The sequence below is a fragment of the Phyllopteryx taeniolatus genome, chromosome 23, assembly GCF_024500385.1.
Source record: "Phyllopteryx taeniolatus isolate TA_2022b chromosome 23, UOR_Ptae_1.2, whole genome shotgun sequence".
NCBI classification, from domain to species: Eukaryota; Metazoa; Chordata; class Actinopteri; order Syngnathiformes; family Syngnathidae; genus Phyllopteryx; species Phyllopteryx taeniolatus.
Window position 1 is genome coordinate 44,011 of NC_084524.1, and position 15,219 is coordinate 59,229.

The 15,219-nt window shown below is 46.2% G+C and overlaps 1 protein-coding gene across 15 annotated transcripts in view; it reads right to left on the bottom strand.

Moving 5' to 3' along the window:
* Positions 1 to 302: 302 nt before the first annotated feature.
* Positions 303 to 15,219, bottom strand: part of si:dkey-172j4.3 (diacylglycerol kinase delta) — a 37,647-nt gene continuing 22,730 nt past the window's right edge. For 9 of the 15 annotated variants that reach the window (XM_061763290.1, XM_061763289.1, XM_061763283.1 and 6 more), the window contains 28 exons: positions 11,989 to 12,099; positions 11,732 to 11,812; positions 11,536 to 11,640; positions 10,211 to 10,343; positions 10,014 to 10,120; positions 9,771 to 9,896; positions 9,317 to 9,419; positions 9,070 to 9,229; positions 8,893 to 9,001; positions 8,354 to 8,493; positions 8,093 to 8,180; positions 7,922 to 8,013; positions 7,748 to 7,847; positions 7,349 to 7,414; positions 7,100 to 7,271; positions 6,923 to 7,027; positions 6,484 to 6,568; positions 6,296 to 6,403; positions 5,831 to 5,927; positions 5,596 to 5,703; positions 5,397 to 5,510; positions 4,788 to 4,922; positions 4,413 to 4,576; positions 4,213 to 4,318; positions 3,685 to 3,774; positions 3,493 to 3,606; positions 3,312 to 3,420; positions 303 to 1,965 (listed from right to left, as the gene is read on the bottom strand). In XM_061763290.1, coding sequence (XP_061619274.1) covers positions 1,889 to 1,965; positions 3,312 to 3,420; positions 3,493 to 3,606; positions 3,685 to 3,774; positions 4,213 to 4,318; positions 4,413 to 4,576; positions 4,788 to 4,922; positions 5,397 to 5,510; positions 5,596 to 5,703; positions 5,831 to 5,927; positions 6,296 to 6,403; positions 6,484 to 6,568; positions 6,923 to 7,027; positions 7,100 to 7,271; positions 7,349 to 7,414; positions 7,748 to 7,847; positions 7,922 to 8,013; positions 8,093 to 8,180; positions 8,354 to 8,493; positions 8,893 to 9,001; positions 9,070 to 9,229; positions 9,317 to 9,419; positions 9,771 to 9,896; positions 10,014 to 10,120; positions 10,211 to 10,343; positions 11,536 to 11,640; positions 11,732 to 11,812; positions 11,989 to 12,099 — 3,105 coding nt within the window. In that variant the 3' untranslated portion in view covers positions 303 to 1,888. Of the gene's footprint in view, positions 2,246 to 3,311; positions 3,421 to 3,492; positions 3,607 to 3,684; positions 3,775 to 4,212; positions 4,319 to 4,412; positions 4,577 to 4,787; positions 4,923 to 5,396; positions 5,511 to 5,595; positions 5,704 to 5,830; positions 5,928 to 6,295; positions 6,404 to 6,483; positions 6,569 to 6,922; positions 7,028 to 7,099; positions 7,272 to 7,348; positions 7,415 to 7,747; positions 7,848 to 7,921; positions 8,014 to 8,092; positions 8,181 to 8,353; positions 8,494 to 8,892; positions 9,002 to 9,069; positions 9,230 to 9,316; positions 9,420 to 9,770; positions 9,897 to 10,013; positions 10,121 to 10,210; positions 10,344 to 11,535; positions 11,641 to 11,731; positions 11,813 to 11,988; positions 12,100 to 12,818; positions 13,199 to 15,219 lie in introns of those variants that run through there. The other 6 variants (XM_061763293.1, XM_061763284.1, XM_061763280.1 and 3 more) reach the window with 6 other exon arrangements.

Here is a 15,219-nt window from a genome sequence, read left to right on the forward strand (position 1 = left end):
CTCCAACTACCGGAGACAAATTCCTTGTGTGTTTTGGACATACTTGGCAAATAAAGATGATTCTGATTCTGGAAGTCTTTCATTCCAATGTTATATTTTCAAAGAAATTTGGAAAACAAATATTCCCCAAAAAGTTTGGATTCTGCAGCTTTTGCCATAAATGTAGTACCATTTTTACAAAGTTGTTTCATTACTTTGCATTGATACTCATGAGGCCACTATTTGGGCATAAGTGCATTACTTTTCTATTTACAAGTGGGGGTATTTTTCACTTTATTTGCCCAATGCACTGCAACAATCGCTTACTTTTCCAATACGGTTTATTCCTTACTGGATGGATTCACAAACAACATACAGAACACACTGAGGCATTTGACACGCACGCCTGTCATGCGATAGTCCAGCTGAAAGCAGAGTTGTCTTGGGAAAAGAGGCAAAGTCAGTTTATGACAGAACACCTTTATAGCTCCTCACTCTAAACATTTCATGAATCGACAATTAAGAGAAACGACAACTTCATATTGTGTCAGCTTTCTTGGTCACGATGTATGTAGGGAGAAGCTGCGGCAAGCATTTTCATACTAACTTACATGCGGGTATTAATAAACCTTACTTTTAAGTCAGACACGTTGGAAGCAGCGGCAGACGCACATTTATCACACCATCAAGTCATTTTAATTTCCAAAGCTTATCTTTGATACATGACGGAACAACTGGCAACACGCACACACTCGTGCAAACACCCGGCATTGCGGAATCATTGTTAACCCCATTAAATTACATTCAAACGATCATTGATAAAATTCAATATACATGAGCTTTCTTTTTAAAACCAATATACACGTTGCGATCATATGTTCAGAACAAGTTGATGATACGATTTCAAAAAGTGACACATTGTACACAAACATTTTATCTTCATCAATAAGTGATTCACGAGTCGACTTAAGCTTTGGCTTTAAGCTTCAAATGGATAACGTGGTTACCATGGTAACACGTTGGCCCGGCGCGTCAGTGGACACGGGAGCGGGAACGCCACAGCCATGGATCACATCGATGGGCGTGCATTTTTACATTACATATTTAATAGTTCATCACAAATAACAATTGATATTCTTCACCTACTTTCCCGTAAACGCGTGTACACGCACATTTCCCCCATCAAGGAGTTTGTAAAGTGCGAGCACAGACACGGTAAACTTGAAATGAGCGCCACATTGCACACACGACTGTAGTGTGTCGCTCTGCTTGGCACAACACCGCAAAAGCCTTGAAGGCAAAAAGGCATCGGCGCACACCGGATGCAGAAACAGCACCCGACGACAGTGGAGCTTGGCGATGCTCGACCGTGAGCGGAAACGAGCATGTTCCTGCACGCGCTATCGTTTAGTATGCCCCTCGCAGCAAGCGTCGGCTTAGACTAAACATGCTTACGCAAACGACCGATTTGCCCATTTGGCCGACTTGATTTCTTCATTGATCCTATCGTGTTTATGAACGCACGGGAGGGATGGTTTGGTGGACCTGGGGGTGGTGGGGGATTGGACAGCAAACCCACGAGAGCAAGACGATAAGAACAATTGCCAACTACTGGCAAAGCAAACATTCACATTGGTGCATTACATCTACAGTCAGCTGATCGTGAACCACCAACCGTGACCTCTTTAGTGGAGGTCACGACAAGCCAAACAAAGTCAAAACCGCTTGAGCACCTTGCATGTGCACATCATTATCGGTATTATTATCAGTAGTATTATTAACAGCTCAACACACAAATACATTCAGTGTTTTTCTTTTCTGTTCGACGTCCAACATTTCTGCACATCGGCTTCTGGTGTCATTGAAGGTTGCGTGACGTAGAAACAAGGTGTCCCCGAAAAGTCTCATTTCAGTCTGAAGGCGGTTTCCGTCGTGTCGTTTCTAAGAGATGGCTGCACTCTGCTGCATGCAAGCAACGTGTAGACACTGTTTATGACAAAATGACATAATTGTAGGCTCTTTCATTAGCACAGCAGGCCAGTGGAGGAGCAATGCGAGTGACACCGCTTCCAAAAAAGAAAAATGCACAGTAAGGAAACGCAAAACAGCTAATCCTTGCCGCCTACGCCGCAGTCAGGACAGCGGGTGCCGGCAGATAAGAGGACGGCATCTCCTCACTCGCGGAGGTCACGGTTAGGGGCCGGAAAAGCTCATCAGTTGCCTGGCGATTCTGCTTCAGGAGTCGTACACTTCACATCCCGTGTTCCTAAAGTGGCACGACCGCAAGCGATTACAAACTCCAAATGCGCGCTCGTACAAAAAACGTGCTGTGTCCTATAGGTTGGATATCATTGCCGTTGGGTGGAATACTTGCATGTCCAAAACCATTACTTTTCAGGAAAACTAAATAACGACGTCTCTATGAACACTGCGTCATCAAAGAGCAAGCGATTTACAACGCTCAGTCGTTTGGAAGAATCACAGTCCCACGTGTGGACTGAACAACGGTATCAATTGATGAAAAAATATTCAATTGAACAGATTTGGGCAAGTCACTGATGGTGTCGTGGTACACTCGCCTGACTTTGGTGCGGGCAACGTGGGTTCAGTTCCCACTCAGTGACGCTGTGAATGTGAGTCCGAATGGTTGTCCCTGTCTATATGTGCCCTGCGACTGACTGGCGACCGGTTCGGGGCGTAGTCCGCCTTTCGCCCAAAGTCAGCTGTGATAGGCTCCGGCGCAGCGCCCCGCGACCTTTACCGGAATAAGCGGTGTTGAAAATGGATGGATAGACGGACCAAATTTGGACATGGAAGGATTTTGGCCCGATGCCCGCAATATGTACTCTATATACACGTGCGTACAAAAATGATTTACAAAACTTCTTCTGAAAACAGTACATCTTTAACAACTGGCCACAATTTTAGGACCGATTATCATGTATAAAATACTTTTTGGATTGAAAATGCCAGAGAGGTATTCATTTTTTTAGAAATCACTACGCATGCTACTTTGTGTTGAAAACAATCGGAGCTGGCACGCTGACATCTAATTATGTTAATGTCGCAACCTACATCGGCAGTGTGCAAGCACGCATGTTCTCGGGGCAAAGGCTATTTCGGTGGGTGAGGCTCTCAAAAAGGAAAGGAGAATACGTTTGTGGACAATATGGAATGCTGTGTGAAAGCAGCTTCGAGTAGCTGGCCATGCGGCTGCAAATTCTACCTCACCGGGCCACTAGAGGGAAGCAAAGTAACCTGCTCAAAACAACGCTCCACATTCCGATTTGTCTGCTCGATGACTTTGGGTGTGTTTTATCGGCTGTTCCAACCTGAGAGCGAGCTGTTTGACTTCTGCTTGTGGAGCTTTTCCTTCTCCCTCTTCACCTTGGGCATGATCTTAAGCTTTATGCTGCTTTTACTACTGGGACGCGCCAACCCCTGGATGCACACACAATCACACGTGGCACAACGCACACAAGCACGCATGCCAGGGTGTTGCGCAATCCTTACCTCCTCAGCACAGTGCATTAGTGGACAGATCCAGTGGATGTCATCCAGCTTGTGGAGCTCAGCACTCAGGCTGTTCAGGGTTAAGCGGAGCCCCTCTTCCTCAGGGAACTCGGACTGAGGAGGATAAGAAGAAGGGTGCGTGAGAGATCAGATGGCCAAAAAGTGGCAGCAGCTAGTGGCGAGAGAGGTTACCAGATGTTTTCCATCCAGAAGCATGGTTGTCTCTGCCTGGAGAACTTTGCTGCTGTTGACAATTTCCACGGCTGTGCTGCGACTCAAAAACTGAAAATTAACAACACTGGTTTGAGTGATTTATCCAAAACCTACAAAACATGTATTTTTGGGAAATAAAGTCAAACATTTGGGGTTAGTGCTACATCAATAGCGGAGTTGTGGCGCACTTTTCTTTTTAAATCCATGACATGTCAGGCCACATGTTCTCTGGACTACAGTAAAGTAGCCCTGCAACATTAGTCGAGCCCTGCGCTCACTTTAACCGCGTACATCAGAATACGGTACAAAAATGGTATGAAATTCACACAACACACCGCGCTGAAAAAGCTGTATCACGGGTACTTCGCATTGATGCACTCTGGGATGGTTTGTGGTTGACACGTAATAGCGTCCCCACACATCGCATGTACAAATGTGCATCGAGCGGGTCGAACGGGCCGTCTGTAGTCCCGTCTGGACCCATCTGCCTACACCTGGTGTCCCTACCTCAGGGCTGGACAGCTTGGCCTCGGTCAGCACCGTGGCGCTGGCGTTGACGGCGTGTGCCAGCTCCTGCTCCACCAGCTTGTGGGTCTTGGCGGCCTCGCGGATCCTGGGGAGGAGTGAAAACAGGAAGGGATGATAATTGTTCCGTCAGGTGTCGAGAGCAGGGACAAAACAACTCCCCTGAGGAGCGTGTCACTGACTTGCTGATGAGCGTGTCGGCCACCGTGCCCAGCTGCTGCACCTGAGCGCACTCCTCCTCCGTCAAGTACTCCATGGACTGCTGTGAGTTGAGGCGGGGCCTGTTGACACGGTCGCTGTCGATCTTTAACTTATCCTCCCACGACTTGAGCGTGCTCTCAAACGCCTGGCCACACGTGGGACCCCCGACAGACAGCAATAGACCATGAGGACATTTAAAAAGGACGTGAGGAGGTAGTTCAGCTGGGATAGAGATGGCCTTATTTAAGTGAGGACAAGACAGCGGATCAAATAGGTCACTCCCGTTGGAAACAATCCTCCTGAACTGAGAGCTCCAATTAGCCATCAAACACATCCGACCGAAAGTCACATCATACCCTGTCCCTGGTGAGCATCTGCGCTCGATTCTTGTGGAGTATCTTGACGATACCCGGTGGCTGGATCCAAGCCTCGCCGTCCACTTGCACAGGGACACCCTCCTCCCCTAGGATAGTGATCTTCACCTGGCGGCACTGAGCACAGGGCGGGGTATGTTTCCATCGTACACGAAGAGGTTTGCCATTTTATTGCAAACACCCAAAATTTCCAACATGCATGACCCACTGCTGTTGTGGGCCCAGAACAAGGACCGAGTTGTGCAAATGTTCCCTGGCTGTACCGCTGAGCGAGAGGAGTTAATAACACCATTCGCCCAGCCCGCATCCCTGCTCGTGTTTAAACATATACGTTGTATGTAAATTTCATGTTGAGCTGTCCATTGTCTGTGTCTACAGATGATTGCAAAGCATTCCCTCATATCTGTACTGAAAAAAATAATGTCACACCCACTCCAATTTCATCACATTAGTGTTGACTTCAAAATTTTGAACTCATGCAACCACAAGTCTGTGTGTGTGAGTGTGTGTGTGCGTGTGTGTGAGTGTGTGTGTGTGTGTGTGTGTGTGTGTGTGAGTGTGTGTGCGTGAGTGTGTGTGCGTGTGTCTAACCTGTGCAATACGGTGGTGCTGTAAGTTGATGACTCTGGACATGGCCATCTGCATGCTGCCAAACACAGCCACTACTTCAAGTTTCTTGTCGTCAAAAGACGGAGCCCCAAAGTTCTGAAAACATAGCAAAAAGCCAAAGTGTTAGCTGGCACCGAGGACGGCGCTCTCTTTTGAACATTGTACTGGCGGATGTGCTCACGTTGTCCTCCTTGGTGCCTCCCCAAAAGTTGATGCCGCCTGCGTAGCTGGGAATGTTGAGCACCGCCAGGCCCTGGAGAATCGGAAGAGGAACGGAGACACCGTCGCACTAAACAGAGAAGATTCTGTGTTAAATGTCGTTTCCTGAAATACCACCATTTTGGCTTTCTTGAAAACTTGTCGTAGCCTCTCCTGCAAATAGTGTATAATTGTGTGGGTTTGTGTAAGCGTCAAACCTCAAGCAGAACCCTCTGCTCCAAGTTTTTGTAGGTCTTCTGGACCAGCTCTTTAGTTCCCAGCACTCCATACCACATCATGTTCTTTGTGCGACTGCTGCAGGACATCAACACACGTACTGTACATCCTTATGAGCACTATGTGGTAATAAGAGTTTTTCTTTTGGGCCAAAGCTTGGCAATGTTACTTTGTCAAAACAGACAAAAAAGGTACATGCACACTAAGTGCACTTCCTGCTTGAAACATTAACGAAGGACTGAAAATAAAATCTATTTCAGACATGTTATCAAATGTTAACTTTTTCAGGCTCTGAAACGCCATTCTTGCATAAACAAAAAAGCAGAGTCATGTGGCATAGAACATGTTTCTTAAATATTGAAGCACAAAAATGCCTCACCTGTGCTATCATTTTACTAACCCTCCAGACGATACACTGCTTTCTCTGGTCTTTCTTTTTTGCCTACCTGCACTTTTTAGGATGCTCATCTCGCTTGTTGTTGAACTCCAGCGAGATCTTGGCGTCCAGACCGATGCCAAAGTAGTTGTTCATCACACACTTCTCCAAGCATTGTCTGCAGCCAAACAGAGATGCTCAGTGAGGACGAACAAACGATATGGCAATCGAGGGGCTGGAGAGCCGAAGAATGCTTACACTGAGTCCTCGTTGAAGTTGACCGCGTGGAGTCTCTTCGGTTGCTCCAGGACGATGGGAGAGGTTGGACTTAAACGTCTGTGGCCTGGATAGAGGGAACGTGGGTAAGAAAAGGAGAAAAATAAATAAATAATCAATACCCCTCACCATTTACAAGTCAAATAAGCAATGTCAAAGACCCTGTAAAGTCAATTCAGAGTGATTTGTTTATAAATACATTCTACATGTTGAAGAGAATAGTGGAAAACATATACAGAGACTGTGAAACGTGTCGTACTCAATTGTACACCGTGTGCTGCACTTTGTTGTACGGCATGAGTTGCCCCGAGCCCACTCCATAAAAACTGGAGCGCCTTAATGAACAAGGTCATTTTTGGACAAGGGTGAAATTTCAAACAAAGGGCTCATAGGAGGAAGTAAAAAAGAGCTTTTTCTTTACATGTACGCATCTCCGCATCCTTGAGTTCCTCGCTGTTTTCTCTTTTGATGGAAGATGACGACCACATCCTGTGGAACTGAGTGTGTCGGTTCTGCTCATCCACCACTGCAAAAATGACACGAGTGAGCGGGCCGCCCCCACCCCCGAAAGCACAAACGAACGCCGCTTTGCTTTTACCTTTCTCTGCCTGTTCGATGATCTGCCTCAGGGCCTTTTTCAGGCTGTTGGCGCGCAGCATCAACTGCTCCCTGGAGCGGTAAGTTTGGCCATCGGCGCATGCGTCACTGCCATCTTTATCTGGGGCTGAGCCACCATCTTCCTGGCCAGCCAGGGAACCCGTTGGAACAACCTGGAGAAAATAGGAAATTTTTTTTTTTTTTTTTGCACTCGACAAAGGGCAGCGCTTATAGTTGCTCCTTCTATTACCTGAGCTTCTGCTTCCTCACTTAAGGCTTTGACCAGGGAATCCAGCTTCTCATTCAGCAAAGCACACTTCGGAGAAAAGAGGAAAATTGTCTTTCATTTTTCAGCTTTTGATTTTGTGACAAAAGTTTGGAGAACATCTTTTTCAGCTTCCAGTACAGAAATCCAGGTCCATCAAGGCATGGCTGCATGAGGACTTCTACATCAACATGCACAAATTCCAAAAGCTTCCCAGAAGAGTAAAAGCTGTAAATGTGGCAAATGTCCCGATATTTTGGTATAGCGCATATTGTCTTTTTACCTCTGACAGGAGTGACATAATGGCTGCGCTTTCAACAAAACATGCACACAGTCACACCTGCCCACTTGTGGCTGTTATGCAAGTCCTTGTATAACACTAACCTTCTTTGCCATGGCGTCCGCTTCCTCCTTGTTCTCCGTGGCCCTCTCGTATGCTTTGCCCACCTCCGCCACAAACTCGTTCACCGTCCCACACAGGAACCTGTCCGGGGAGGAAAAACAGGCTTAAGTGCTCGTGTGACACCATCAGTGCAAGTGGCTGCATTGGACACATACTTGGCAGAGGAAATGACATCACTGTGTTTGTCTGAATCCAGGATCTTGGCCAGGTGGGACGCGACCGAGTCGGCGTACTGAGTGATGTGAACCTAACAAAAAGCCACAGACACACACAACATGATGATTATGACGACGACGCTGCTGCTGATCAACCTCAATTAGGCTCGCCTGCATGGGGCAGTTGAGGTTGTCATCTTCCCTCACTGATGGGGCCGGTTTGGAGGTAGCAGGAACCTCGTAGGTCATTACGCTCCACCTGACCACATACGTGCGCGCGCGCACACACACACACACACACACACACACACACACACACACGTCTCAGAAATATGAGGAATGATGACCAATGGAATGATCAAAACAAGTGCAGGGTTCGTTGATGGAATGTGCTCTATGAGATCCGCCCCTCGCGAACTAAGGGTCTCTTACCGGTCCAGCATTTTGGTAGTGGCCCTCTCCAGCTTCTCCAAGATCTGCAGCAGCTGAGCATCGTCGTCGCAGAGGCCCCCCCAGCCCAGAACCCGAGCCAGGTCGTTCCCGGTGCCCAGGGGCAGCACACCCAGCTGGCACTGTCCAGGGGAAAGGGGAAGAGGGGAGCGCAACACATGGAATCATTGGAAGTAAAACCACAGTTTCAACTTATGCGCTTAACTTTTACAAAACCATGTATGAGCGAAACCTACGTCAGAGATTGTAGCTACTAACCCTATCCCCACATTTTTTTATTGTACTAAATGATATTCGTTCATCTGACTATCGTTTCTCAGTATGATATTTGTACAACATTATTTTTAGAGTAGATTCTTTCATTCAAACCAACTACTATTACTTTAATTACAGTACAGACCGTGCATTTTTTGGATGGCTAGAGGATATGAGTCCAACCTTGTGCGATCCCAATGTTGTTGTGACCCAAATGCTACAACATCATCCCCTCACTTCCCACGACACTCCCTCCTGGCTCTCACCTGCTTGTGGAGGTTGAGTTTGTCCAGCTCCGACAGCACCCAGCCCACACTGCCGTCACCCCCGCACACCAAGATACGGAATGTCACAAACTTTTGAAAGAGGCGCAGGCTGGAATGCAAAACAAGGCAACGTAACAAAAATGTTAATGGGTAAAATCCTACATTGACACACCCTACCCGAGCTCCGGCCCTCCATTCATCAGGTCAAAGACTTGGGCCGGGTTGAGGAGCTGCTTGAACTTGCGCAAGAACTTCACACCCTGGTTGTCTCCACTTTTGGAGTTGACGAGTACTAGAAGAGGACTGGAACAGGACGCTGACGTGGCCTTCCAGAAGCCTAACGTGCAGCAAGTTGATAAAAGAAGAAAAGGGCAAGAGGGTTTTTTGGCCACTAACATGTATGCGCGTGTGAGAGGCCTCTCACCATCAGAGTCGATGCTGTTAAGTGCAGTAGGAGGGATGATGGAAACTCGACACTGACCCAAGGGACACACTCTCTCCATTTGTTCTTTACAGCTGCTGTGGACCTGGTGCACACATGCGCATGTACACAGACACACGCGCAAGCACGCACAAACACATACAAAGTAAGAACTGTCCATAGTACTTCCTTATTACAGTACAACCCTCACAAATGCAATAAAGAAAATTACACTTCACTAACCTTAGCAAATAGCACAGTCATTTGTGCTTGTGCACGTATGCATGGGCAAGGATCAGTTTCTCACGTCTTACCATAACACTCAGCACCAATGCACGCCTTAAGTACAAGAGTGGTACGGCGTTCACATCAGTATATTCTCTCATTCTAGTCCGGATTCCTTTTATTTACAACAATTGCGACAAGCAGAGATGACATAGGTACAAGTAGCACTTACAATGGCCTTGCACCAGAGGCAGCGCCAGTCCTGCAGCCGCCGGACACTTCCGCAGTTCTTGTCGCAAACCATGCACTTGGCGCTGACAGGCAGATTGCCTTCCAGCCACTGGTGGGGCATCAAAACCTGGGCAAAATACGTACAAGACAATACGTGTGCAAAGAGCCAAGAGAAGGCCCACCAGCGTGCAAAAATATCATCCTATTGAAATTTAGTAGAGCGGCGCCATTAAACACAACACACCCCATCCTCATCTTCAATGATGTCATTCCCAATCGAGGCCAGTGTGGTCCATTTGCAGTTGTTCGTGGAGCGAACTGCACAGCGCTTGTGAGCCTTGAACTTGCACACTTCAGAAGGACAGGATGTTTAAAGTCTGTTAACGACCCTGCAAAAAGGGTGTGTTTGTGTGGGGTGGGTAGGAGTGCATGTGTGTGTACCTTCGCAGGAAAGGCCATGGGAGGTGACGCCCGGCAGAGCCTCCCTGCAGACATTGCAGAAGGTGGGTCGGGCGTGCGAGCAGGCGTACCAGTTGTGCATCCCCGAAAAATGCTCCATGTTGAACTGGCTGGCCTGAACACAACAGGAAGCCATCATTCCAAAGTTCATCCAAGCATGCCTTGAATGGACTTTGCTCTGTGCACGTGGAAGAGAAAAGAGCCTTCCCCAAACAGCTCCCACAAAGTGAGAGCATACAATGGACCGTATACACAGCAACACATGAAGCATTTCCAGTCGAAAAGTTTTGTTGCACATGAGTTTCCGGTGTCCGTTTGTTTAAAGCTACTGGGATGTCATCTGACAGAAAAATAACCTCATTCTTTAAATGTTTGATAACATGGAGTTGTATAATAGGTATATTCAATAATTCAGTGCTGCTACTTTTCCAGGTCGTAAATTCATCAATGGTTTTGACTTTTTAAAGACGAAGGGAAAACTCTTACAGCCGACACTGCAGTGTGCCGCCTGTTAAGTTCAGCAAATCAAGTCGTCTTTTTATTTTAACACGTTTAACAGTGATCCGGTACTCCAAACCCTAACCCTAACCCAACAAGAGTCTGCAGCAGTCTGCAGTGGTCCAAGCTCCCTCTGGCGCTGCTTGGCTCTGGCCGGCCGAACGAGCCGCTCCCGTCACCGAAGCTCCAGTCGCCAAGCTCACCAAACTCTCGAGCAGAGAGAACATTGATCATGCCAGTAGTATATGCTTGTCATTTTTTGTTTTTATAAATTATTGGTCATGTTTTAGATTTTCACAAACCCAATTTCATTGTATCAGGCCCATACAATGACAATAAAGGTTTTTGAATTTGATTTATGGTCAATCTTTATGTACAGCACGTTGTTACAGCTGTGGTTGTTTTTGAAAGTGTTCTTTAAAAACAAAGTTGAGTGTTGACTGTTTCAAGTTGAGTGCACGGATGTGCATGTACTGTGGAACTGCGAATGGCTCAGTAAATCACCATCCAGTGATCTTTTCGCTGATACTTGGATAACTGTAGCAATTCTAAAAGTTTTACGTCATTCACGCTGACTTTATGTCATTTCAGCATACAGTCAGTACACTTTGAATAGTTTGATGCTGGCGTTGTTATCACGATGCTTTTTCCTGGCGACCAGAAGTTAGGACCCTCCTTACATCAAATGCTCAAGTGCTGCCTGCTTAGAGTCCATTGTCCAAAATGGACTCATGTGGATAACGAAGAATAAAAAGTCCGGGGCAGGCAACTAACGGCCAGTCCCGACGGTCAGAAAACCCCCCACGCACCTCATAGATTTCCCACTTCTGGACAGATCTGAGGGCCCCGATCCAGTCTTCCATTTCCTTCCTGTTCTCAGCACACAGGATCAATTTGCGAAAAGGAGTGATAACCTGAGAAAGATGACACATTAATAGCGTAGCCTCACCAAGAACTCACGGGCAGCATCACTTGGGTCTCAAAAGTGTTGAGGCATTCACTCACTGTGAAGCTGTTGTTGATGTTCTTGGTGCCTGTTTCGGCCACACTGGCATCTGACAGGTCGACCTCATCAAAAATAAGAGACTATTGGGGGCAAAATAAATAAATAAATACAAATAAAATAATAATAATAAGAAGAAGAAGAAATCAACAACAACAACAGGTTGGTCCACCCCCTCTGCACCAAGAGCTACAATTTGACAGCAATTCTTACCGATGCTGCTTTATGGTACCCTTCTATAACCAACAGCCGCTCTTACCTTGCAGTCCTTGGCATAGTAAAGCGTCCTCCCTCGGAGCTTGAAGTAGCGGCGTTTCCATCTTTGGAAGGAGCTTGTTTGCTTCAACAGGATTCCCTCTTTCACGCTCTTCTGTGCATACAAACACAAGAGAAGACAATGCACGTGAGCGAATGGACTGGGAAGCTTTGGCTGTTTCCTTTCTGACCAAAAGTGTGACAAGGCCAAGATCATGTACACGTCAAGACATATTGCATTATTCTACTGTGTCTCAAGGGCCCCGGGTTTGATTCCCTTGAGCAACATAGCGAGGTGGGTGACAAACTGTTCTGCTTGTTTATCTTTGGCAACGCAACGAGAGGTAAGTCTTTTCTGTATCGCGTTTCTCTGCAAAATCTCTCGCCAAACGCTGACACCAGTTAGCAAAGGCCACTTGTCCCGAAGGTAAAGCAATGCTCTTTATGCTATCCAAAGCTGTGATGTGTCCATCACCAGTGTTTGGATGAGACTACTCTGCCTTCTTTGCACATCCCTTTCATTCATCTCAATGGCACGGCACTTGTGTGAGCTGTCTGTGCAAAGGGTGGTGGGTGCTAGTGAAGTGTGGGGGGGAAAGGAGTGGGTCCAATGCACAGTTGTGATGTTTGTTGAGCAGTTGAGACTATCTCACGGCATTCTCCTTTACAACTGCTTGGACTTTGTTCCAACGAGGCAGTAGCATACAGGACAGGTCCAAAGTGAGTGCTGAGACTCACCAGAGCTGCCGCCCCTGCACCCGACAAAACCAAACAAACCAAAGCCCAAACACACCTCTCTCTCCTTAACGTGTTCCTTTCTGCCGTCACACTGACCTCTTGCACACAATGGCTCCCTTGGCAGCTTTGGGCCAAACTGGCTTCCGCTTGGTCCTTTTGGCTCAGCTGGCCGTCCTCGCCGAGCCTCTTTCCCCCGCAGCGGAACCACACGGGAGCCACGCAGCACGCCCCGGCTTGGCAGAGGGCAAACATCGACAGGGAACACGTGGCATAGGCCTAACTTGTTTTTTTAGTTACTTACCAACACTACATTACAAAAAAAAAATTTAAATAGGCAACAACATAACAGCTCTCAAGCTGCTTCCAAACCAACCCACACCGCAAATCCCTTTCCACAACAGTGGCTCCTCAAACAGTACCAGGCCACTTCCTGCCTCTCACACCTTGTTAGTTGGCAACACCCCCTCAGGTGTGCTGGAAGGCCCGCTTCCTTTTAATCCGTGCGTGCGTGCGTGTGTGTACTATCAGCACCAGTCAGACAGGTTCCTCTAGTCATATTTATAGCCACAAGGAAATAGGATTGTTCCCACCTGAAAACACACGCACACACACACCACTCCCCTTCCCTGTAGTGGGTTTGCATGCATGCGTGGGTGTGTGTGTGTGCGTGTGTGTGTGTGGTTGTGTGTGTGTCTGTGAATGTGAGAGACACTTGTCATTCTGTTTTTTATTTTAACAAGCTCAAAACCGCCATCATTCTGGTGGCCTCTTGCTCTTCCCTACAAAACTATCAACAACCCTCACAGCTTTGTTTCACTCAGTCAGTCTTACATGAATGAAAACTTGAAAAAGGCTGCTGCCCTGTGTCTGTGATCAAGATGGGGGGGGGGAAGAAAGATACAGACAATTTCTGCAGGGATTCTTGAGACAATCAATCGGCCATTTTATGACATGACGCAAATAACTTATGGTGGCAGATAAGCACATTCTAAAGATAAGTGCTCATCTAATTGAACAAATGCAGAGTCCTTTACTGTGCTTGATGGTAAAAAAAATGATAGTTTCCATGTCATTTGCCACAAAATATCAAGTGACAAACAACAGCTGTTGTGCGATCACTCACATCACCACCAAGGCCTAAAATCCTAATTTGGATCATCAGAACCTTACATCAGAGGATGCACGTGTCCAGCGTTCTTCGCAAATTGTTCTCTCTGCATGAATTCAAACTTAAAAAAAAAAATGCTGGGTCCGGATCTACACCAACATTGTATGGACTCTCCCTTTGCCCAAGAGCTACCAGGGTTTGCAGCATACAATATGCATTTATTTGTGGTGAGTCGCAACAAACAAATTTTGGCTGCCACGATTAAATGAGCCTTATTGTCACTGATTTTTTTACATTTAAAATGCGGGTACTGCAGCATAAGAAAAGTGTTTTATTTGGAGCAGTGTCCGCAACCTAGTCAGCCAGCCACCAAGGGGCGAATGTATGGTTAAGACTTCATTAAGGGCTGGCATCGCGCTCCGTGGCCAACTTCAAAATAGATGCTTGAAATGGCATTGATGTTCTATGTAGTAATATAGGAAGCTTTTATTTTGAAGTTGTCCCTTTCAGCACATTGGCGGAGAGGCGGCGTGACACGTAAGACACTATTAACAATCGTAGCGGATGCTTTTGACTTTTTTTCGGCTGGCCTGACCGCAGTAAAAAAACTAACAAAACAAAAAAAAAACACAGAAGTAAATAGAGAGGGAAATCACAACTGTCGCGTTCTTTGCAGTGTGCGACCGTGCACAACTGAGTAACGGTCAAGCAGAACAACAGAGACGTACCCTTCCTTGGCAGTTCATTATATTGACGGGGATTTTCTAATGAAAAATCATTGCTTACAGCCTATTGTTATTGCCTTTTATGCATGAACTGTATTTGCTTCCATTTAGGTGCAATTTGTGATTGCACTTTGTAATAGCATATTTTATTTTTTTTGGGGTACATTTATATTTTTATTATTATCTATAACTTATTCTATTTAAACTAATTCACTGCCAGCCTTCCCAGTTAACATGGAGATTTGACTTCTAACGCCGTCAATGGCAGTGAATGTGTTCAAGATTCCTTTTTGCACTGAAAACTTGCATTTTGCTTGTTGAAAAGTACTGCAACAAAAGCAAAGCTTTTTCCCTAACATAATGAATAACCGTGATTAATAAATTGTGATTACAACATTGATCAAAATAATTGTGATTATTATTTTGGCCATAATCGTGCAGCCCTACTAACAAATAAACATTTTAGATTCAAAGAAAACTTAAAAAATGTTTTTTTGTTTTTTTTTTACCCTTAATGTGAAACAGGAATTATAATGCAAAAAAGAAATCTGTAGTGTTCATAATACAAGAAAATAATACACCAAAAAATACCATGTACTCACGGTACTGAGGTTCAGGTCAATTAAGTCACCGAGTGGGAACGTCTGCAGGAAGAGAGCTTCTC